Here is a 24,158-nt window from a genome sequence, read left to right as displayed (position 1 = left end):
CATCTTCCAGAGGAATCCCTTGGAGAAAGGCAGAGGAAGTAGACATCGCCCTAGTGGAATGGGCACGAACCACCTCAGGTAAGGGTTCCTTTGCCAGTTCATAGCAAAGTATAATAGTTGATGACACCCATTTCAAAACACATTGTGGTGTTATTCTGGTACCCTATTTAGGGGCTCCGTAAGCGATAAAAAGTCCCTGGTCCTTCCTGAATGAACTCATTCTGTGAAGGTAAAAGGCAAGTGCTCTGTGCACGTCAAGTGTGTGCAAAGCCCACTGAACAGGATCCGAAGGATTTGGGCAGAACATTGATAGGACAGTAGGCTGCGAAAGGTGAAAAGAGGAAATGCCCTTTGGCAGAAAAGACAGCTCAGTCTGCAATACCACTTTATCCTTATGGAAAATGGTATAAGGAGGGTCACATTGGAAAGCTGAAATGTCACTAGCACACTTGGCTGAAATGACAGCTACTAGGAAAGCTGTTCTCCAGGAAAGTAAGTGCAATGGAGCGGTGGCGAGAGGCTCAAAGGGTTTACCCATGAGCTGTGCCAATACTAGAGAAAGGCTCCATGAAGGCAGAAATGGTTTGATCTGAGGTCGAATCTGTGAACAACCCTTTAGAAAGGTTTTAGATAGCGGGTGTGAGAACACCAAAATATTGTCCACGGTAACATGGAAAGTGGAGATCTCTGAAAAGTGTACTCGGATCGATGAATGGCTGAGACCAGCATTTGAAAGTGAAAGCAAGTAGGAAAAAATTTCTGAGAGTGGAGCAGTATCAGGATCCAAGGCATGCTGTGAAGCGTAGGCAGAAACTCGTGTCCAATTTTAACAAGTAAGTTTTGCGAGTGGACGGTTTCCTAGCAATCCGCAGAACTTCCTGTACCCCTGCTGGAAACTGCACTATTTGATTCTCCAAGCGGTCAACTGGAAAAAGTCTGGATTGTGGTGGAAGACTTTCCCGTTGTGCTGCATCAGAATGTCCAGATCTAATGGAAGACGCTGAAAAAACTCCCTGAGACATTAGAAGCAGAGCGGGAAACCAAGATTGCCAGGGCCACCAGGAGGTTATTAGTATGCAGTCTGTGCGGTCCTTCTGTATCTTCTGCAGAGTTTTGCTGATCACTGGAAAGGGAGGAAACATGTAGAACAGTGCTCCTGACCAGCGACAGAGGAAAGCATCTCCTAGCGAGTGAGGGGTCAGAGCTTCTCTGCTGAAGTAAATTGGACATTTTGCATTGATATGGGAGGCAAATGCATGTATCTGTGGGTGATCCCATCTTTGGAAAAGTGGTAGAAGGTAGCAGTCGTTGAGCATTCTAGATCGTTGGGTCTTGATCTGCTGAGCGCGTCTGCATGAATGTTGAGAGCTCCTGGGAAATGGATGGCTATGAGAAAAATTTTGTTGCCAATGCACCACACATCCACAGCTTCAGGGCTCGTTTCCAGAGGCAGGCTGAAACTGTGCCCCCTTTCTTGTTGATATACCAGAGGTGGCCAATGGTAGCTCTCCAGATGTTTTTTTGCCTACAACTCCCATCAGCCCCAGCCATTGGTCATGCTGGCTGGGGCTGATGGGAGTTGTAGGCAAAAACATCTGGAGAGCTACCGTTGGCCACCCCTGTAATATACTGTTGATATGTTGTCTGATGCTACACAAACATGGTGACCCCTGAGGTGTAAGAGGAAGGACTTCAAAGCTTGATGGACAGCAGTGAGTTCTAGGGCACTGATATGGAGACGTCAGTCAACAAGTGACCAGGTGCCCTGGGCAGTTAGAGTATCACAGTGGACTCCCCAACCTGTGAGTGAAGCATTGGTTGATAGAAGTCATGTTGGCGGGGGCATGCCTGAAAGGGCATGCCTGATGTCAGATTGGCATCCACTAGCCACCATGCGAGGGAGTTCAGGACTTCACACGGTATGTGAAGTGGCAGCGATTGAGGATGGATCATTGGTTTGAAGTGATGAATGAACCAAAGCTCAACTGCAGTCATGGCTGCCATGAGTCCTAGAAGATGTTGAATGGAAACAGCCGTCTGAACAGGATTGGCAAGGAAGTGTAAGATCATGTCCTTCAGAGTTTGGGCTCTGTCCCCTGGCAAGTAGGCCTGAAGTTTGTTGTGTCTAGCAGTGTATCTATGAAGTGGAGTGTTTGGGTAGGTTGCAAATGTGATTTGGCAAAGTTGACCATTAGACCAAGGCTCTGGAGCAACTGCAGGGTTGTCATGATGTCTTGATGGCACTGTTGTTTCACTGTTGAAACTATTAGCCTGTCATCTATATACGGAAAGATCGATCTATTGCTGACGAAGATAGGCTGCAGTGACAGCCATGCACTTGGTGAAAACCCTGGGTGCTGTTGAAAGGCCAAAAGGAAGTATCTTGTATTGGTAATGTTCTTGGCTGACAGAAAAATGGAGATACCGTCGGTGATGGGGCCGAATGGTAATATGAAAATATGTGTCCGGGAGATCCAGGGACACTAGCCAAGCATCTCAGGGTAAAAGTTGTAAAATTATCTGCATGGTGATCATCCAGAACTTCTGGGGATGGATAAAGCAACTGAGATTCCTCAAGTCCATAATAGGACATTTCCCCCCTGTCCTTTTTTTGGGACAACGAAGCACCTTGAGTAGTAGCCAGTTTTGAGTTCTGAAGGAGGTACCGGCTCTATCGCCCCTGTGGATGACAATGAATGCCCTCCTTCATTGAAGACTTGGGAAGCTGGTGTTGGGATGAAGTGGGGAAACTGGGGCAACTCTGTAAACTCAACGGCATACCCCACTTTGATGATAGTGAGGACCCAGACATCGGATGTTATATTCTCTCACTGATGTAGAAAGGGAGAGAGTATGGTACCTGTAGGTGGGGGATGAGGTGTTAGGTGAAGTTCTGGATGAACATGAAAGTCAAACAGACTGTTTGTTATTTGGAGAAGTATGTTTGGATTGATTGGACTTCTACTTCGTAGGGAAAGAAAACCTTGATGAAGAAGATTGTTGCTTTCTTTTCCAATTGTCAGAAGCTCAAGGTGGATAATACTTCTGCTGAGAGGACCATTGCTTTGTTTTGAAGGGCTTAGAAGAAGAGGACATAGTAGTAGAGACGCCTAGGCATTTAGCCTTCTTCCAACTATCATTTACATTAGATAGTACTTCATCAGTCATATAATGAAATAGGCCCTCTCTGTCGAAGGGGAGATCCTCAACCTTAGATTTTAGGTCAGGCTGGAGAGATGTGCCATGAAGCCAAGCATGACATCGGATTGCTACTGATGTTGCAAATGCTCTCTAGAGGAGCATGAAACAGCATGCTTCAGATAATTGATCTGCTGGCGAGCCACAGAAGTTCTTGAATGACAGCTGTAGCCTGGGGTTGAGCAGCATCTGGTAGAGTTGTTAAAATGGGCGTTAAACGGTTTGCCAAATTGAAACTATAGGCTGAAAAATAGGCCAGGAAAGTATGCAGCTTGCTAAGAGTGGTCATGGTAGAATAGAGCTTGTGACCTAAAGTATCACGTTTGCGACCTTCACGGTCAGACGGAGTAGGGTGGCGAGAAGGCTTAGATTTTGAAGAGGAATGGATGATCATAGAATTAGGTGCTGGATGTGAGAAGAGAAATTTTGCATCAGCTGACTAAACATGATAAAAGCCATCAAGACATCTAGGTGTTGGTGGGATAGAGGCAGGTGTGTCCCAAGCCTCTTTGAGCACTGCTAAGTGGACCAGTAACACAGGAAGTAAAGTTGCAGGAGGCAGCTCTGCTTGGACAAGCTTGTACACCAAGTCAGTAATTTCAGGCTTATCTGTGTGAATACGAATGTGAAGGGCTTCAGACATCCTAGTGATCAACTCAGCCCCTTCAGAGAGGACTGGGTGGGGTGATATCCTGAGGTTGGTCAGGGGCCAAAGGGTCACCAGTCTCAGAGGAAGAGGTAGATGAAGCATCTGAGGAGGGATCCACTGGGTCCTTGGAAAGAGTATCACCTTTAGGCATGAGGTCTTCAGGCATATAGATTGGTTCTTGAACAGGCTCTGGAAGCTGTGAAGGAGCTCCAGCAGCAGCAGAAGGCTTGGTAGTGTTATAGGGTGTAAGCTGTGGTGGCTGAGAGGTTTGGATTGAAGAGGCAGCAGCGCAAAGCAAACAGATCTTTTCCTGAACCTCAGTGTTTATGCAGAGAGTTCGGTGGTCATCATTCACACACTTGTCCTGGTAGTGCCATCGATACCAGTGCTCATAAGTCCTAGGCGACGGTGTTCTGGATGGAATGGCCAGTGCCTAGACGTTGAGGGGGATCTTGAATGTCTGCAGTCTGCTTGAGAGGTCCTAGAAGTCGAACGGGATCGTCTGTGGTTCTTCTTGATGATCTAGAAGTCGAGCATTGATGCCTAGAGGCTCTGGAAGTGGAGTGTCGATGCCTAGAGACTCTAGAGGCTCTGGAAGTGGTGAGTTGAAGCCTAGAGGCTCTGAAAGCTGAATGTCAATGCGTAGACTGAGAGTGACTTTGATGACGAGAATGTGAGCAGGATTGCTGACAAGATTGTGTTCTGGAAGGAGAGCAGACATGCTGGTGTCTGCTGTTGGCATATTGTGTAAGGAGCTGAGGAGAAATGTTGGGGACTTCCTGAAATCAAGGTGCTCGGTTAAGAGTAGAAGAATATTGAGCATCCATTTGCTGAGCCATAGACGAAGCCGAGTCAAGAACCTTGTTGATTGAGGCTGCGGCAGACATTAATGTATTAGTGTCAAAGGTCTCATTGTCAGGAATCAGAATAACTGCAGAAGCCTTGGAATCAAGAGAAGCTGGTTGAGTCAAAGCGTCGGTGGGTACATCGAGTGTTGCTGTGGTCGAAGCCGATTGAGAAGCAGTTTGAGAGGCTTGGAGAGAACAGGCTTGTGTAGAAGTCATTTCCATTGTTCTGGCAGTATCAGATGGTCTCAAGAGTGCCTTTGAAGTTGAAAGTTTCGGAGCCGTAGGTCAATCCTTTGATTTCTTGCCTCTTTTTATGAGAAGCTGCCGACGAAGCCGAATCTCTCCGCACTTTTTTTGTGGGGGGAGGTGGCAGTGATCTTGAAGTGTCAGAGGGCATAAGAGATGCTTCTAGAAGGTAGCTTCGGAGTCTGGCGGCTCGATTTTTCCGCATCTGTTTTCTGAAGCTGCGACAGTGGACACAACTGTCTACCTTATGCCCTTCCCCCAGGCACAAAAGGCAATAGGAATGCCCATCTGTAGAGGAAAGTTTAGCCCAGCACTTGAGGCACCTTTTTAAAAAATTGGTGTCCCTTTCTTGTCTGCCGGGAGGGGGGGGGGCGGGTGGAAAGGAAGGAGAAGTCAGAAAAACACTCATGAGGGTCCTTTTTAAAAATATATATTTTCAGAAGTCGACAAGAAGAATGATGAATTTGGAGGAGGAGTAAAAAGCTAGAAAAAACGCTGAGGTAAGGAGTTAACACAGTGAGGTCCAGTATTGGAGTTCTCTGAGGTCGGCTTCAAGCAAGGGCACAAACACATGTGTGTGACTGCACAGGGACTACAAAGAGGTCTATTTGCTCGCAAGATTCAGGGTCAGTATTTGGCCTCTGGCAGGGCCCATGGGTGAGATGGAAATAGAATATACAGCAATATTTTAGTTTCCTGTACTGCTCTCCCTTTCCAGCCCAGAAATACATTACACTGTGATTTTCTACAACACAAAATGTCTAAAAGCATCATAACGGATGGCTCTTCACCACAAGAAAGCTAGGGCCTTTCCAAGATAGAACCATCAAAACCATCATTAAAAACCATCAAGATATACATCATTAAAACAATTAAAACCAGAACAAAAATACACATACAATATATCTTGAGCAGAACCTGTTGATATCATAGTGAAATAGTCCTTGAGACAGTTAATTAATTAATTAATTCTATATCCTGCCCTACCCCAAGAATAAGCTCAGGGTGGCTTATATCATAAAACCAACAAGATAAAAACTGTAAACAATAATTAAGATCAACAATCAATAACAACCCCCCCTCTATGCCTTATGTCAGAAAAACATACATACAAGTAACCCCAAAAGCTCCAGTGCCCCAAAATATCAAAAGGCAGCAAGGTGCTGAGAAGGGGTTATAGACAGGAGAGGCTAAAGTAATTTGGACATCCATCATCTCAGTCAAAAGCCTGGTGGAACAGCTCCATTTTACAGATCAACATTTTACAGACGTTGATCAGAAGAGCGTAAAGTTCTTCGGGGCTGCTAGAGGGAGAGGTGGTTCCACAGGTATGATGGTCTCAGGCTGCATAGGGCTTTAAAGGTCCAGATCATAACCTTGAACTGGATCTGATATTCGATCTGCAGCCAGTGCAGTTGGTGCAATACTGGCTAAATGTGTGCCTGAACAGTTGTCCCTGTTAGCAGGTGTGCTGCCGCATTCCGCACTAGCTGCAATTTCCAGATTTGGCACAAGGGGAGCCGTGCATAGAGCGAGTTACAGTAATCCAGCCTGGAAGTGACCATTGAGAACATAAGAACATAAGAAAAGCCATGTTGGATCAGGCCAATGGCCCATCCAGTCCAACACTCTGTGTCACAGAAGAACATAAGAGAAGCCACGTTGGATCAGGCCAATGGCCCATCCAGTCCAACACTCTGTGTCACAGAAGAACATAAGAGAAGCCACGTTGGATCAGGCCAATGGCCCATCCAGTCCAACACTCTGTGTCACAGAAGAACATAAGAGAAGCCACGTTGGATCAGGCCAGTGGCCCATCCAGTCCAACACTCTGAGTCACATAAGAACATAAGAGAAGCCACGTTGGATCAGGCCAATGGCCCATCCAGTCCAACACTCTGAGTCACATAAGAAAAGCCATGTTGGATCAGGCCAATGGCCCATCCAGTCCAACACTCTGTGTCACAGAAGAACATAAGAGAAGCCATGTTGGATCAGGCCAATGGCTCATCCAGTCCAACACTCTGTGTCACACAGTGGCCAAATTTTTTTTATATATATATATACACACACTGTGGCTAATAGCCACCGATGGACCTCTGCTCCATATTTTCATCCAACCCCCTCTTGAAGCTGGCTATGCTTGTAGCCGCCACCACCTCCTGTGGCAGTGAATTCCACATGTTCATCACCCTTTGGGTGAAGAAATACCTCCTTTTATCCGTTCTAACCCGACTGCTCAGAAATTTCATTGAATGCCCACGAGTTCTTGTATTGTGAAAAAGGGAGAAAAGTACTTCTTTCTCTACCTTCTCCATCCCATGCATAATCTTGTAAACCTCTTTCATGTCACCCCACCATTGCATGGATTACTGTAGCTAATTCCTGGGGAGTGATATAGATAGCCAGTTGCCTGACCTGCCCAAGATGATAAAAGGCTGATCTGGCAGCTGAAGTGACCTGGGCCTTCATGGAAAGTGAGAAACCCAGCATCACCTCAAGACTCCTTACCCTCAGTGCTGGCCAGTTTGGTGTAGCCAGTTTGGAGAGCCAGTTTGGTGTAGTGGTTAAGTGTGCGGACTCTTATCTGGGAGAACCGGGTTTGATTCCCCACTCCTCCACTTGCACCTGCTGGCATGGCCTTGGGTCAGCCATAGCTCTGGCAGAGGTTGTCCTTGAAAGGGCAGCTGCTGTGAGAGCTCTCTCCAGCCCCACCCACCTCACAGGGTGTCTGTTGTGGGGGAGGAAGGGAAAGGAGATTGTGAGCCGCTCTGAGACTCTTCGGAGTGGAGGGTGGGATATAAATCCAATATCATCTTCTTCTTCTTCTGGCACAAAAGGTGCTTCCAGATCCCCATCTTTGTTGGATTCAACTTCAGCCAGCTCTGCCTCAGCCATCCAGCCATGGCTCTTAGTGCCCTGTCCAAAACATCTGGGGCAGAGTCCAGCCAGCTGTCCTTCAACAGATAGAGCTGGGAGTCATCTGCATATTGATGACAATCCAGCCCATACCCTTGGACCAACTCGGTGAGGGGGCGCATGTATTCCTGGATGAACACATCATGCCTCAGAAAGGCAGAGGTAGCAATTAGCACCAAAGTAACACATGCTTGTACCAAAGCAGAGCTAGCGATTAGCATCAAACTAATACATGCTTGTTCCAAAGAATGGTCTAAGAACACATACGTTTCAGCAGCTAAAGTGAAGGGGATCTTGGTCCAAACCAAGAATGGTCTAAGAACACATACATTTCAGCAGCTAAAGTGAAGGGGATCTTGGTCCAAACAGCACCTAGTAACTGTATGTAGGGCACTCTGAGCACTTTGAAGTTAAAGCAGGTGATAAACATACTAATAGCTAGGGAAGGGCCTTACCTAACATTCAGATGTTCTTGGCACTGCCTCACTTTTCCACTGCGTGGGTGTCCACTTTCAATTAGGCCACTGGCAGCTTGGTTGACTCCTTCAATTTGAGTAGCCAGGTTATTCATTTCCTGCTCCAAAATATCAAATCTGAAATGAAGCATAAATAATTAATTTCATTTTTATAGCTTACCCCATTAGAAGGGCACACAAAAGATAACATATCAACTTCAAAAATCTCACAAGGACTACTTTGCTCTATCCCATCTGGCCTGGTCACCAATGCCAATTTGAAGGTCTTATTCTGCTTTTGGAAGCCCCTTAGACTTTGGGTTTTGATGAGTCTTCAGGAGAAGATCATTCAGAGGCAGCAGTTGAGAATGTCTCCCTAGAGAGCACAGATGGTAAGATTAACGGGATGCTCAGAGTCAGTCTTAAAGACTATGATGAAATTTAGTGAGATAGAGACTGTCTCCTAGATATGCATGACTAGGCTATTTAGAGTCAAGCCTTATATTTTTAGTTGAGTCATAGAATCATAGAGTTGGAAGGGATCTCCAGGCTCATCTAGTCCAACCGCCATTTACACGTCACTGTTTACATGGTTTACTGTTCCTACTTTTACACTTCACTGTTACATTTTCAGTATCACCTCACACTTTCCAATATTCTTATCACGGAAGGTGTTTTGATCTACTGAAAAATCCCATGGAGACTGACATCATGCACGCTTCTTTCTGTGCAAACACATATCATGTAAACATTGGGGAGCTGCTGTCTACTGCAGCAAAAAAAAATGCATATACATTCATAAGATGCAATTATCTTACTAAGGTTTTACATCAGCTTGACATTTTGTTGTCAACTAGTGAGGGTCCTTAGCATAACTGAGTTATATAATTTGTTTATTCACTTATTAATTCTATGCTATGTTTCACAAACTGAGGACCAAACTAGGAACAGTGCAAGTTTGCCTCTGACTTCAGCTTTAGCCAATCCTAATCATGATTCTTCAGTTCATCAAATAGTAAGATGTGGTTTTAGATCAAACAATGACAGGTTCTATGCTTATAGCTGGCAATTACCCAAAAGAACTGTAGTGGTGTTTGAGAGGCCACAAATAAGATACCATAGACCTTGCTGTTCACTGCCTTTTATTTTGCACCACTATTAATAACACACAGAGACAGTGAGATTAAGTCTAACCCACTTTAGAGTTAGGGCTGCCTATTATGTTATAGCGAGCCCCGTGGCACAGAGTGGTAAGCTGCAGTAATGCAGTCCAAGAAAAGAGAAGTATACTGAAATGTATGGTACATCTTTTTTTCTAAGAGTCAGAAAGGACAAAACGTAATCATTCTCTTCTCTTACAGCATTTCCAGGAAATTTTTGAAAACTAGCTTCAATATAAATAATGGATAGGAAATAGCTTTTCCATATAGGCTACCTGCACAGGAATAACTGAATGTATTTGTTATAAAGAGAAGATATATTTTGCTCTGCTCACGACCTGAGTTTGATCCTGGTGGAAGCTGGATTCGGGTAGCTGGCTCAAGGTTGACTCAGCCTTCCATCCTTCTGAGGTCGGTAAAATGAGAACCCAGTTTGCTGGGGGGAAAGCGTAGATGACTGGGGAAGGCAATGGCAAACCACCCCGTTAAAAAGTCTGCCGTGAAAACATCGTGATGCGACATCACCCCAGAGTCGGAAATGACTGGTGCTTGCACAGGGGACTACCTTTTTTATCTTTATTATGTTATAGTTTTGCGAATGAAGGTATGTGCTTATGTTTGATGACACACTTATTATGCAGGGCAATAATAGCCATGCCATTGCCTTCCTCTTTCCAACATGATCCATGTGTATAGAAGCCAGTCTCCACATCTGCCTTCAGACTTATGCCTTTGACTGGGGAAAAAGGCACACATGTACTTCTATTACATCCTTTTTCACTTTAAAACCATTCATTTCCTAAGACTCAAATACTTAAACCTTACTCCCTATTAGGGTTTAGGAACCATTATTTGCTATGGTAATAAGCAATTCTATCCTCAAAGGGCAGTAAGCCCACGAATGCTTACACCACACTTAAATTTGGTAGTCTTTAAGACGCAAATCATACAAAAAAACGGACCGTGGTGTGGAAAGTGTGAAGAAACGCTGTAGAGAAACAATTAACCAACCACTGTTAAATACAGGACTGTAATGTTCTGAATAAAACAGAAGATCCTGATGCTGGGAAAGACAGAAGGCAAAAGAAGAAGGGAACGGCAAAAGATGAGATGGCTGGACAGTGTTACTGATGTAACTAACACAAATTTGAGCAGACTTCGGAGGATGGTGGAAGACAGGAGGGCCTGGCGTGACTTTGTCCACGGGGTTGCAAAGAGTCGGACTCGACTGTGCGACCGAACAACAACAAAATTGTCAAATCAATATGTATGTTAGTATTTTGTTTACACACATTCAAAAACAATACTTCAGTGTCAATTAATATATTAACATGCACATGTAACCAATCTAAATACATGTAATTTAGCTATATATAATTATTAAATGCGGAAAAGCGCTAAACATATATTATATTACATTATATATTATAAACATATATTGATTACAAGAGTCTATATACACAGACATGGTGACATCCGTCAGAGCCTAATAACATTGGTCAGATCTTGGTCAGAACCGAATAACATTGGTCAGATCTTGGTCAGAACCTAATAACATTGGTCAGATCTTGGTCAGAGCCTAATAACAGGAATCATCAAGAAACAGCAAAGCCTACAAAGAATCCAAAACGTTGGCAAAGATGCTATTTCTTATTTTGATTGGTGATTCCCATTATTAGGCTCTGACCAATATACGCTTGAACATTCATGCTCTCCTTCATGTTTGACTTGGTACATTAAATGATTAATAGGCACTGACTTTTTTCACTGTTTTATAACCAAGATCTGAAGAAGGTTTTCATTAAATGGGAAGGACAACCGGCCACTTGTAATTCAAGTCACCATGTTGGTTTATGTGGACTCTTGTACTTCAGGCTGATATACATTTATGCACTTTTCCATATTAACAATTATATATAACTAAATAAAACATATTTAGATTGTTACATATGCGTGTTCATATCCAATTGACATCGAAGTAACATTCCAAAAAAAGGAAGGGAAAAAACCCTCTGATTATAGTTAAAAGAGTTAAAATGGAGAAGGTAAAATCCACAGGCTTAAAACAAAATTTTTAAATTAAGAGGCTTATCATAGACTTATCATTACGGAGCTGTTGAGCCACATGTCTGCTGCTGGGGCTGATGGGAGTTGTAGGCAAAAAAACATCTCGACATCGAAGTATTGTTTTTAAGGACTAACACACGTTATTAAAAGTTGTTAATTACAGTCATGTATTTAACAGTCTTTAAAACACAACACAACAAAACTCTTCATTGCTCACTTGCATATGTCACACTCCCAGCTTAATTATAGGTAAGCATAGTAAACAGGTCAATGGATATCGCCCAGAGTATTATTCTTACCTATGCTGCACAACATCCAGGTCCTCCAGGGTATCAGGAATCTCCATTTGCTCCAACCACTTCTCCTTTTCACTCATCCAGAGTTCACATGCATCTGTCTCACTGAAAACTGTGTAGAGATCCAGGGCATCCTGCAACTTCTGCCTGCGCAGATCTGCCAGGGACACAACCTCATTGTACATTGCCTGGATAGCCTTCAGTCTATTCTCACACCCTGGAACATCCCTAAACTCAGTGGGGAAACTCTGGGCTTGCCTGGTCAGATTGTCCATGACTCTCTTGTTATCTGCTACTTCATCTATGAGATCCCTGTGCTTTTTCACAAGGGCTTGAGTGGAATATTCATCGTGCCCTACATCCTCACTGGATACCAGGCGATAGGCATCCTGCAGCCAGGCCATTAGGTCATCTGCATCCACCTGGAACTGGAAGAAGCTCTCAGCATCCTGCAAATTCTTCTTGCGGAAAGCTGCCAGTTCTTGCAGTTGGGCCCAAAGAGCTTTCACTTCCTCAATCCTGCTGCGGATTTTAGGCACTCCAAAATGCTTCTGAGCAATCATGGTTTCTCCCTCTTTGATGGTCTGTTGCAAGTGGGTTTCCAGGCCACGCAACTCATCCTCAAAGGCCTTGTGCTTCCTCTGCAGGATGAGAATGCTGGTCAGGTCTTTCCCATAATCTAGGGAGGAATAAATCTGTTCTTTCTCCTTGATCCAGCTTTCAGCTTCATCTAGTTCCCAAAAGAACTTCCAAAGGCGTTTAGACTGTTCCAGGCGAGCTTTCCTTTCTGCAGCCAAAGCCATCAACTCCTGGTGGCACATTTCCAGGTGGTTCACACGATCACATATTACCTTTGGGTCACAAGGCCGATAACCTAAAGAAGAGTAGACAGAAAAGAGAAGTAAACTGAAATGTATGGTACATCTTTTTTTCTAAGAGTAAGGACAAGACACAACCATTCTCTTCTCTTACAGCATTTCCAGGAAATTTTTGAAAACTAGCTTCAATATAAATAACGGATAGGGAATAGTTTTTCCATATAGGCAACCTGCACAGGAATAACTGAATGTATTTGTTATAAAGAGAAGATATATTTTGCCGTGCTGGAGAAAGGTAACATTAATTAAATATAAAAATGGAAAGAAAAGAAGAAAATTTTCACAAAATGGAGGAGCACTGATCTGAGAGAAGGGTTAAGATCTTTCTTTTGAGGAAGGGTCTTTCTGACATGAAATAATAATAATAATAATAATAATAATAATAATAATAATAATAATAATAATAATAATAATAATAATAATAATAATAATAATAAAGTGTACATGTGTGCTCCAAGTTGGAATGGAACTATGGAGATGAAGTCAGGAACTAAAATTTAATAAACAATGTTTAAGCAAGCATGGGCATAGGATGATGAGAGCTGCTTAACTGATTACTGTAGTGTCACTGTAGTGTTATCTGAGCAGGGCTGCTTCTGGACCAGGGGCCAGACATTTGACACCCCTGCTCTAGAATGTTCTGAAGGGACTTCTGCATGTGTATGGGACTTCACAGAACATGAAGAAGTAGCAAATTTACTCCAGTGAGAATAATATATTGCTGTTTTAAGTAGTGGAAAAAATGCACGTATCTTTCAAACAGAAGCACATAATTTGAAGGAAACTCTGGGTGCCATGTGACAATTATGCAATTTAAGCCCTTAAAATAAACATGTGAAAAAGCTCTTTAGCCTTAACCAAACTCCAACTCTCATTCTCATTAGGGGAGGGACGGTGGCTCAGTGGCAGAGCATCTGCTTGGTAAGCAGAAGGTCCCAGGTTCAATCCCTAGCATCTCCAAAAAAGGGTCCAGGCAAATAGGTGTGAAAAACCTCAGCTTGAGACCCTGGAGAGCAGGGGAGGGATGGTGGCTCAGTGGTAGAGCATCTGCTTGGGAAGCAGAAGGTCCCAGGTTCAATCCCTGGCATCTCCAAAAAAGGGTCCAGGCAAATAGGTGTGAAAAACCTCAGCTTGAGACCCTGGAAAGCCGCTGCCAGTCTGAGTAGACAATACTGACTTTGATGGACCCAGGGTCTGATTCAGTAGAAGGCAGCTTCATATGTTCATTCCCTACATCACTATCACATCAAAGCAAGAGATAACCAGTCCAGATGAAAATCTGATGCATAGCCCCAATATTCTATAGTTTTGAAGGCCACCAGTAGGGATGGACACAAACTGAACCATAAATTGTGATTTGTGCTAAAAATGGCCAATTTGTGGTTTGTTCTGAACTGGTTCATCTGATCCCGCTGCACCTGAACATTAAAACGAACTGGACTTTTTTCTTGGCAGGTCATTTGGCTCATTTTTCTAGACAGCCTGGCATGATTCCCCAGCCCCCTGAAACTGACTAGATGGGGCACCTGCTTTGGGGGGCTGCAGCTTGGCTTCCTCATATTAAATTCTCACCAAACTTGGAGAGCAGGTAGAGGATAGTCCACTGAAGAGTTTGCCACAAGTTTGGTGTCTCTAGCCCCCTCACGGGCCATTCTACACCTTCCCAAACTGAAAAAACCACAAGTCATTCGGGAAATTGAAAAAAAACACACACAAAACAAAACCAACCATTGAATTGGACAACCCAATGAATCACAAAACAAAACAAACCAGCATTTTCACATTCTGTGCTCATCCCTAGTCACCGGTAAGAAACAAAGTGGCTGCGCAGCGCAATAGATCCAAAACAAAACTACTATGTATAAGAAAAATAAAGAACTTATAAATAAGAGTCCTTTTTGAATGGGCTTCTTGCATTTTTCTTGGGACCTTTCTGAAAATTAATGTGGAATCCATCCCCTTATAGAAACTTCCTGTATATTTGTATGAGGTATCTTTATAAATAATTTGGTCATTGTATTCATCATCCCTAGTCACCAGCAGAATTGATATTATTTGAATATAATGGTCTAACAATAAATTGATTTGTGCATGCTGAGCTACATTGCTAAAGATGTATTCAGCTCAGTGAAGAGCACCAAGGCGATTCAAGAACCCAGAGGCATTGGCTTCAGACAAAGAGCAAAAAGAAGTGGATACCAGTGGCCTGTCTCTCCTCTCCTTCCTTTCCCACTTGCAGTTCTGATTAGTCAACATGAATGATCTCATTCACTCACTCGAGGTAAGCAGGCAAAGGAATGAGGTTTGGGTGAACACCTACCATCTCCATTGGCAAATTTAAGGGCAGCTTTACTGACAGCACGGACCTTCTCAGCCTGGATGGCCATGTCAGCCTCCATCAATCTGTGCTTCTGAAGGAGGTCTTCCACTTCCAACAGATGCTTCCCAAATTCAGGGGATAAGAGTTTAACCTAGAAAAAACACAAAAAGGAGAATGCATCTTGACTCTCAGTCAGCTAACCACATATTATGCATTATTGTAAATAATGATATTCCAGTAGCAACTGAAAAAAAGAAGACCCAGTTTGGAGGAGGATGATTTTGTGCAGTGAAGGAATGATTTACTTAATCCTTTTTCTGTTTGCCATTCCTTTTTTTTTTTCCCCCAAATGACCCCAAGAGCAGTTCTCACTCCCTGAAGGATAAAAAAGGTTGCATGCTGTGATGCAAATACCTCAGGAGCAATGTTCCCTCTAAGCTGCAGAGTCTTGTGAGCAAAAATTATACTTTGTGACTTACTGGCATTAAAGTTGTGAGCTACTGGCATTAAAGTTGTGAGCTACTGGCATTAAAGTTGTGAGCTACTGCATAAATTATTGCGCTATGGGGGTCATCCTTCCTGAGCTAAGACAAAAATGTGTAAGTTGGAAGCTAAAAATCTGTGAGCTAGCTCACGCTAACTCAGCTTAGAGGGAACACTGCTCAGGAGGTGACTCTTGGTGCAGAGAAAGGACAAGACAGGACAGGGTTAAGGATACCCACTCTGCTGCTGCTTCACCACTTAACACAGTTCCTGAGCTTTGCCAATTGGTTTTTCTTTTTAAAAAATGGCATCAGGCCTCTGGTACAAACAGCTGGACGTAGTGTGTCAATATTCCCACATTTTTAAACCACAGCTGACTATGTTGCAGATGGCCAACTTATAAAGGCAACAGGGCTGTAGTAAAATGGAATTGTTCAGAAACATGCTTTTATGTAAAGGGGACAGGGCTGAGGTTTATAGCGCTGTTTATTGTATGTATTACCTTGTTCTTAAAAGCGTTTCTTCTAATATCTATAATTAGGGCTTTTTTTGTAGCAGGAACTCATTTGCACATTAGGCCACCCACTCCTGATGCAGCCAACCCTCCTGGAGTTCACAGTAGGCCCTGTAAAAGAGTCCTGTAAGCTCTTGGAGGATTGGCTACATCAGGGGTGTGTGGCCTAATATGTAAAGGAGTTCCTGCTACAAAAAAAGCCTTGCCTATAATCTATTTTTTGCATTTATTTTATGATACCTTATACTGTTTTTATTGCTTTGCTTTTTAATCCCGTAATCCACTTTTATTACATTGGTTATTGCACATTTTATACTGTTCCTATTGCATTTTCTAAAATTCTGTAATCCACCTTAAGTCTCAGTATGAAAGGTGATTATAAAGTAAATACATAATAAATAAAAAAAACCTGAAACCAAACAATGCTCCTTGTAGAGCCACATTTAATTCAGAAGTCTTCCAAGTACCCTGCAGTAGCAATAGAAAATGTAATGGGTCACCAAGAACATGTAGGCCAGAGTAATGATCCACAATAATACAAAATAAAATCTCATGACATTTTACTAATTTTTATTATTTTAAAATACTAAGTGCTATATAAAAATCATTTTAAGAATCCCCCCATACACATTTAAAGTTATGCAAGTTTTGATTAGCTCTAGCTCTGAACTAGCTCCAGAAATACTTGCCTTTCTGGAGCACATTTGAGGTTGTGGTGCTCCACTTCAGGTGGCAGATTTTGAGGTACATATGAAGCTGCCTTGTGTAGAATCAGACCATTGGTCAATCCAACTCAGTACTGTTTACTGATTGGCAGCCGCTCTCCAGAGTCTCAGAGAGAGAACGGTGCTTCCCAGCACTGCTTCCCCAATCCTTTTAGCTGGCAATTGAATCTGGAACCTTCTGCATGCAAAGCATGTTTTCTACCACTAAGCCACAGCGTTTTGCCAAAGCAGGAGCACAACCCCCAAGCCAGCCTTGTTTTGTGTCTGAAGTCACTTGAAAGGCTCTGCCTTGGACTACTGAAATCATGAATGTGGATACAAGCAGCAGGTTATTCAGTGCTGGTTTGCCCTGCGTCTTCTCAAGCCAGTACTCTAATGGCCTTCTAATGTTGGCCAGCATATTTTTAGCAGTTGTTGAACTGCTGCTGAAACTGGCTATTTTATGGTTTGGATTGCTAAACTGTTTACTTTTTTATAAGATTTTAAAACAGTTCTGAGAAAGTTCTATGATAGCCCTTTGAGAAGAAGGGCCAGATTAATTGATCCATTAATTATATAAGTTGGGATGCTTTGGCTCCCCAAAGGATAAAACTCTCCATAAGTCGTTTCATTCTAGAGACCCTACTGAGTTCCACCCGTGCCCTTCCTTACTTTCATTTCATCCATCCAGTCAATGCTATGCAACATATCTTGGAACAGCTTCTGCAGTGTAAGGTTCATCTCCAGCCTCTGTCGACGGGCTTGTAGCAGCTCCTGCAGGTACTCCCAGAGCCGTAGGATGCTGTCTTTGCGAGCATTGATGCGCTTGATGTCATGGTAGTTCTCCATCTCTAACTCCTTGGCCACATCCTCGATGGCCTGGACACGTTCCTTGTAGGCAGCTGTATCTGTTTCAATGGCTTCGTGCTTTTTCTTTGCTGCTTCCACAGCTGGCAAGTCATTCCCAAAGTTATCCTGCACAAAGTAAATATCACTTTGATCAGCAATATCAAGACTGCTTCTCATGCTCTATGAAGTAGGAGGGGGCAATGTAAACAAAAACAGAAGCAATCGGAGGCCCACTTAGGCAAGTGACCACAAAGTGCTTGAGTCTCTTTTCATGCTTTGGAAATTACAAGCTGCTTTTACTTCACTTCAAAGACTATGGGCGTTTTCGCACTGACCTTACGCCGGAGCGACGTCCCTCTTCACCGCGCAGCGTCTCCGTAGAACCCGGAAGAGCCGCAAAGTCCCGCGGCTTTTGCATCGCAAATGTAAACTGCCCAAAACCAGTTTACATTTGCGACGCAAAAGCCGTGGGACTTTGCGGCTCTTCCGGGTTCTGCAGAGCAATTAGTGCGAAATCCGCGCAGACGCTGCGCGGTGAAGAGGGACGTCGCTCCGGCGTAAGGGCAGTGCGAAAACGCCCTATATGAATACTAGCAGCTGGATGTGGATGACAGGCAGATGGGCATGATATGCAATGGTATTTATGGTGATGGAAGGGTGTACTGGCATCCCTAAGATGGGCATAACAGGAGAAATATGCACTTCTTCAAACAGAGAGCGTCGTTTACAACCTAAAGGAAAAACTGCACTAACCTTTCGATGTGTTTAGATCCAGCTGGGCAGCCGTGTTGGTCTGAAGCAGTAGACCTGCCTTGTTTTGATGTGTTAACATCTCTTGATTGGAGGTCCATGTTCTGGCGGACTTGAGCCCCAGGACCTGGCAGTCAGATTGGCTAATGCCCTAGGAGTCCACATGGGAAGGGGTCTGAAAAACTGGGGGTGGGGGTGGGAGACACTGTTCCTTTGTTTGGGGCTGCGCTTTAGTTGTGGTTGCTGAGGGGAGTGCGCTCACTCATGTGTGTGTGTGTGTTGTGATGAGAGATGAACATATGAACATATGAAGTTGCCTTATACTGAATCAGACCCTGGTTCCATCAAAGTCAGTATTGTCTGCTCAGACTGGCAGCAGCTCTCCAGGGTCTCAAGCTGAGGTTTTTCACACCTATTTGCCTGGACCCTTTTTTGGAGATGCCAGAGATTGAACCTGGGACCTTCTGCTTCCCAAGCAGATGCTCTACCACTGAGCCACCGTCCCAACCCCAGATGACAGAGGGAATGATGCCAAGGGATGCTTGCAGGTACGTAACTGGCAATGACTAGATGTTCCTGGATTGTAAGTAATTAGCCAGTAACATTTCTTTATTTTGCTTAGCTGTACCAAGAATCTGTCTTGTAGCTACCCTGAGTTTGTGCCTTGTAGAAACAAGTTGTTCCGCTAAAGAGCCACACACTTCCTTACTCAAAGCCTTGCAGCTTGGTGACACAAACAAAGCACATCTCTTCAGTGTTGCCACTGGACAATGCTAAGAGAGAGAGGGGTAGCTTTTACTCCAAGGTGGTGGCACTCCATACCTTGATATTAAAACATCCTTGGACCACACCCTATGCCAAAGCAAGACTTCTGTTGCATCCCACATGACTGAGTCAAGCCTATACACTCAAGTAGGGATATTAATTTTATCTGGTTAACCACTCACCACAGATGGTAACTCTGAAATATTTGAACATCCATTCTACTGTTCTCAGGACAGAAAACGGGAAATTAAAATAGTTTAAGGCACTGCATAAACCAGAAAAAGGAACCACATTCAGAGGATATTGGGGAAGAATGTGATCTTTTATGGTATCTCAGTGACGTTAGACCAATTTGTAGTCACATATTACACCACCCCAGAATTACAACTGGTATAATTTAGCGCAATTTGTGTTGAATCATATTCTTAATTTCTCCAGGCTGCCTGCCAGTTCTGTCTCAAAGTTTTGGAATCCAAAATCCTGACAAACACTCCCTTCTCCCAGTACAGACAACCAGAGTTGTTGGTTTTTTTGTAACAGGAACTCCTTTGCATATTAGGCCACACTCCCCTGATGCAGCTAATCCTCCAAGAGCTTACAGGGCTCTTCGTACAGGGCCTACTGTAAGCTCCAGGAGGGTTGGCTACATCAGGGATGTGTGGCCTAATATGCAAAGGAGTTCCTGCTACAAAAACAGCCCTGTATACAACTGAATCAGATCTGTCATCTTCCACCTTTGGTAGTTTTTTTTTGTCCTTTGCACTTCAGTTGTATACCCAAGCCTAATTCTAATTAAGGGCTAATTCACTTTCCTTAGTAAATACTTGTAACTTAGCTAGTTCATATCTCCCAATGAATTCTGTTAATTGTTTGAAGGGACAATACTGGTCTGTAAACACAGGCTATGTAACATGGCTATCATAGTTTTTTTAGCACATGTCATAATAACATGAAGCTGCCTTATAAAGAATCAGACCACTGGTCTTATCAAGGTCAACACTCTTGACTGGTAGCAGTTCTCCAAGGTCTCAAGTGGTATTTTGCACCTACTACTTGATCCTTGTAATTGGGGTTTCTGGGATTGAACCTGGGACCTTCTGTATTCAATACACAGGTGCTCTACAGTACAGCACGCACAACCCCTCATCATTTTCTGATAAGAGGGCATCCAGCCTCCTGTCCCTTAGCCGGCCATGCCCCAAATGAGGGCCTGCCCCCTGCTAGCCCAATGTTACCCTTCTGTCCCAGGATGGTGTTGCTGGTTTGGGCAGCAATCCCTGTGTGTTGTGTAATGTCTAGTTCTGCCTTAGGTGAAAGTCTAAAAGATTACTTTTGAAGGTATTGTTATGTTTGGTTCAAAGCATTGAATTGTCCTGGTTCATGTAAGTCACACTTGTACCACAATGTGCTAAAAAAGATTCAGTGGGCTCATTCCAGGTAAATCTTGTCTAAGTTGCAATGCTTGTGATAATGTTTTTGGTCATAGCAGCCTTTATCAGCAGCAGCTGTTTCCTCACTCATTGGCCGTTTTCCCACTGAGCTTACCTCGGAGCGACGTCCCTCTTCACTGCGCAGCGTCTGCGCGGATTTCCCACCAACTGCTCCGAGGCTGCTCCGAGGAACCAGGAAGTTCCCGACCTTTTGCGTCGCAAATGGAAACCGCTAAAAACCAGTTTATGTTAGCGATGCAAAAGCTGCGACTCTGCTTGGTTACTCGGAGCAGCCTCGGAGCAGTTGGTGGGAAATCCGCACAGACGCTGCGCGGTGAAGAGGGACGTCGCTCCGAGGTAAGCTCAATGGGAAAACAGCCATTGTCAATATCAAGGCTGTCAATATCCCCCCCATGCTCCAAATTCCCTGTGCCTGCTCTTTGCTCAAAAGATGGCTTTGAACTTTGAGTACTCCAGCCCTAGAGTTCAGCCATTTCAGAATGAGCAGGAAATGTAGATAAATGAATTCTGGGTCAAACAGGCAAGCACCTAGTATATACGTACTCAGCCCTTTCTAATGCTCTCTTTTGAGGGACTGGTGTGGGTAGGTGGGTTACTTATTTTATTAATCTTTTATTTCTATCCCACTTTCTTTAGTAACACAGACTTACTCAGAGCAGCTAACAGCCCCTTCAAAAACACATCAGTGAAAAAAGTAAATGTAATAGATAAGCGCAAAGGCCAGCACTAAAAGCAAAGCAAAAAACCCCCCCCACCCAATCCTCCAGTAAAATAAAACAGAAAACAAAATGGGCAGAGGAGATTAGAGTAAAGCAAACTAACCAAAAGGCAGGGCCAGCCCTAGAGTGCATGGCACCCCGTGCAAACTTGCTGCGCCGCCCCCCTCCCCCTCCCCTCTGCCTGCACACGCCAAGCCCACTCCGGAACCAGAAGGGAGGGGGGAGCGAAGCTTCGTTGTGCGCTCTCTTAAGAGAATGCTTTACTAAAATGCTGGCGTTGAAGCCTGTAAGGGAGAGGCTGGCATCGCTCCTCTGAAAGTGCCTGGGGGGTGATTGTCTGGGGTGCCGGGAGGGAGCCCAATTTTTCACACATACCCTCCTGGCGCCCTAGGCAAATGCCTAATTTTCCTAGTGGATGAGCTAGCCCTGTCCAAAGGCATGAAGAAATAACAGAGTCTTTGTGTGATGTCTTAATGCTGGGCCAAGGCTTTTTTTGTAGCAGGAACTCCTTTGCATATTAGGCCACACACCACTGATGTAGCCAATCTTCCAAGAGCTTACAGGGCTCTTAGTACAGGGCCTAATGTAAGCTCCAAGAGGATTGGCTACATCGGGGGTGTGTGTGTGTGTGGCCTAATATGCAAAGGAGTTCCTGCTACAAAAAAAGCCCTGGCTGGGACCAAATATGTCAAGCCTACGTCAGAAAGAGTATTCAAGAGCCATAATCCCAGGCTGTCATCATTTTTACAAACACGGCTCTTTCTCTTTATGACATTCACTTCCTGATTCTTCCAGGAAGTTCTGAATCTGGAACCAGCGTATTCCCAGAAGTTCCCCATTACCTGTGCAACAAGCCGCTGGTTTTCACTAAGCCACGTCTCCCGCATTGCTGCCTTGCGATCAAAGCGTCGGGCCAGCTGCTCCAGCTTCTCCTGCCTAATAAGCTCATTTCTCAGTGCCAGTTCCCGTTCATGCTCTGCCTTCTCCAGCTTCTCCCAGGCCTGTGCAGATGTGTTCCACAGAAGAAAGAAAATTCAACAGACTGTACTATGGGAAATTCCTGCATGATGCAACTTGGCCCCCTTTACTAAACTTCCCTTCAGTCTGCTTTATCGCTCTCTCACATCAGCAACGTGATGCCTCTTTGTTCTTTTGTATTCCTCTTCCTTTAAATGACTACAAAGCACTAAAGATTAGTTTCCACAATCCTTTTCTTGTACGTGTAGCCCCAATGGTCTTCAGGCACCCAGTCATGTGAATAAATAATAATGAATGAAGCAGTAACAAATAAGTAGCCGGCAGCAATTTGTATGGTTACCAGCAGAATTCCTTCTCCACCGCTACAAGTTACAGGAATTGTTGCAGTCTGCACTAGAGATCACCTCATTTACACATTGTCGTGAAAGAATTGATCAAGGGACAATCAAGATTGCTTGGACGGAGAGGAAAAGTATTCTGTAAATCATTCCTCAAACACTAGCTATGAAAAATATATTCAGCTTGTCGTAGGCAACAAGGCACTGAAATATAAGAATATAAGGCCCTGAGCCTGCTTCAGCGGGAAGGGTGGGCTATAAATCAAATAAACTATAACTAAGACAAGTCAGCCTTCTGCTAGGTCCACTGACTTCTTCTCTTAGATTGACTGTTGTCAGTTGCCCACAGCACCTTACACAGGCAGGCCAGAAAGCATTTATATGCTCTAGACTATTTTAACTTCTCAAATAACCATGGGCGAAAGCTGCATAGAAGGCAGCATCTACATTACGGCAGCTGTGTTGCTCCTCAGAGAATGAGTATTCCTGGTTTAGCATGGCAAGGCTTTTAAATATATATATATATATATATATATATATATATATATATATATATATATATATATATATATATATATATATATATAAAATTGTTTTCCTTTCTGTTGTAGGCCTCCTCAAACAGATTTCTGTAGAGGCACAGGCGGCTTATGAATCTTCTAAATAAATGCTAAGATCAATGCACATAATTGATTTCCAATAGCACATAGGAGCATCCTAACCAAAGAGCCAGCTTTTCTGGATGCTCTGAAACATCTAACCATTAACAGACATAGCCAACCATATAATGTCTGTAACCTACTGCAGCATTCAGATAGAACAAAGACTCTGCAAATGTGAGGCCATAAAAGGGCACTTCTCTGTTGATCATAAGTAAAAGTTTTAAGTACCCGGTTGATGTCAGATACTAGTTTGCCTTCATGAGGAGTATACACTTTCTGGTTGTTGGCCCTCATTCTTGACTGGATGGTGAACAGCAGGACTTCCAGGTTCCCCTTCTCCTGAAACCTGTCCAAGGACACAGCAAAACAAAGAAGATGCTTTGAGTAAAGATTAGAAAGAGGAATAGCACAAGTAACTTCTGTCACTGAACTGCTGACACACAGGGTGCGATCACACAAGAGATTTGGCCCGACCTAGCCGCACCTCCCATCTGGATTTAATGTGCACGATCACACGCATGCAACTGCCTCCCGAGTCTCACGCATCTTTACTTCATCTTTGGACAAGCTGGGACCAGATTAAATAGCTACCAGGTATTTCATGGTAGCAAATCTCTAAGCTTATGTAGGGCTTTGTTTCCCAGCTGTCTGAATGGCTGGTGTGTGCAATGCATGTGCCCCACATGTGCATGAGCAGTATGAATGCTCCTGGCGCGCATGTGCGGCCCATGCCTCTCCTGGCAGCGGGGTGGGGGCTGTGTGAATGCCCTGGCATACATCAAAGAACACCAGCTTTTTCAGAGCTGGGATACTGCTGTGCCACATTCCTTGAGTGATCACACCCACAGTATATTCTGCACTCAGCCTTCACCAGGTTAACTGATATAAAACACACACACACACATATTG

The 24,158-nt window shown here is 43.9% G+C and overlaps 1 protein-coding gene across 1 annotated transcript in view; it reads right to left on the bottom strand.

Moving 5' to 3' along the window:
• Window positions 1–24,158, bottom strand: part of SPTB (spectrin beta, erythrocytic) — a 206,409-nt gene that overhangs the window by 56,130 nt on the left and 126,121 nt on the right. Inside the window, exons 10-15 of the mRNA XM_060262547.1 lie at window positions 23,478–23,595; window positions 22,114–22,272; window positions 17,410–17,712; window positions 15,037–15,187; window positions 11,842–12,712; window positions 8,316–8,453 (exon numbers count right to left, since the gene is read on the bottom strand). Of these exons, the coding sequence (XP_060118530.1) occupies window positions 8,316–8,453; window positions 11,842–12,712; window positions 15,037–15,187; window positions 17,410–17,712; window positions 22,114–22,272; window positions 23,478–23,595 (1,740 nt within the window). The remainder of the gene's footprint in view (window positions 1–8,315; window positions 8,454–11,841; window positions 12,713–15,036; window positions 15,188–17,409; window positions 17,713–22,113; window positions 22,273–23,477; window positions 23,596–24,158) is intronic.

Source organism: Heteronotia binoei, chromosome 21 (assembly GCF_032191835.1).
Source record: "Heteronotia binoei isolate CCM8104 ecotype False Entrance Well chromosome 21, APGP_CSIRO_Hbin_v1, whole genome shotgun sequence".
Taxonomy (NCBI): Eukaryota; Metazoa; Chordata; class Lepidosauria; order Squamata; family Gekkonidae; genus Heteronotia; species Heteronotia binoei.
Note: the sequence above shows the minus strand (reverse complement) of the source record. Positions and strands in the feature narration are given on the sequence as shown.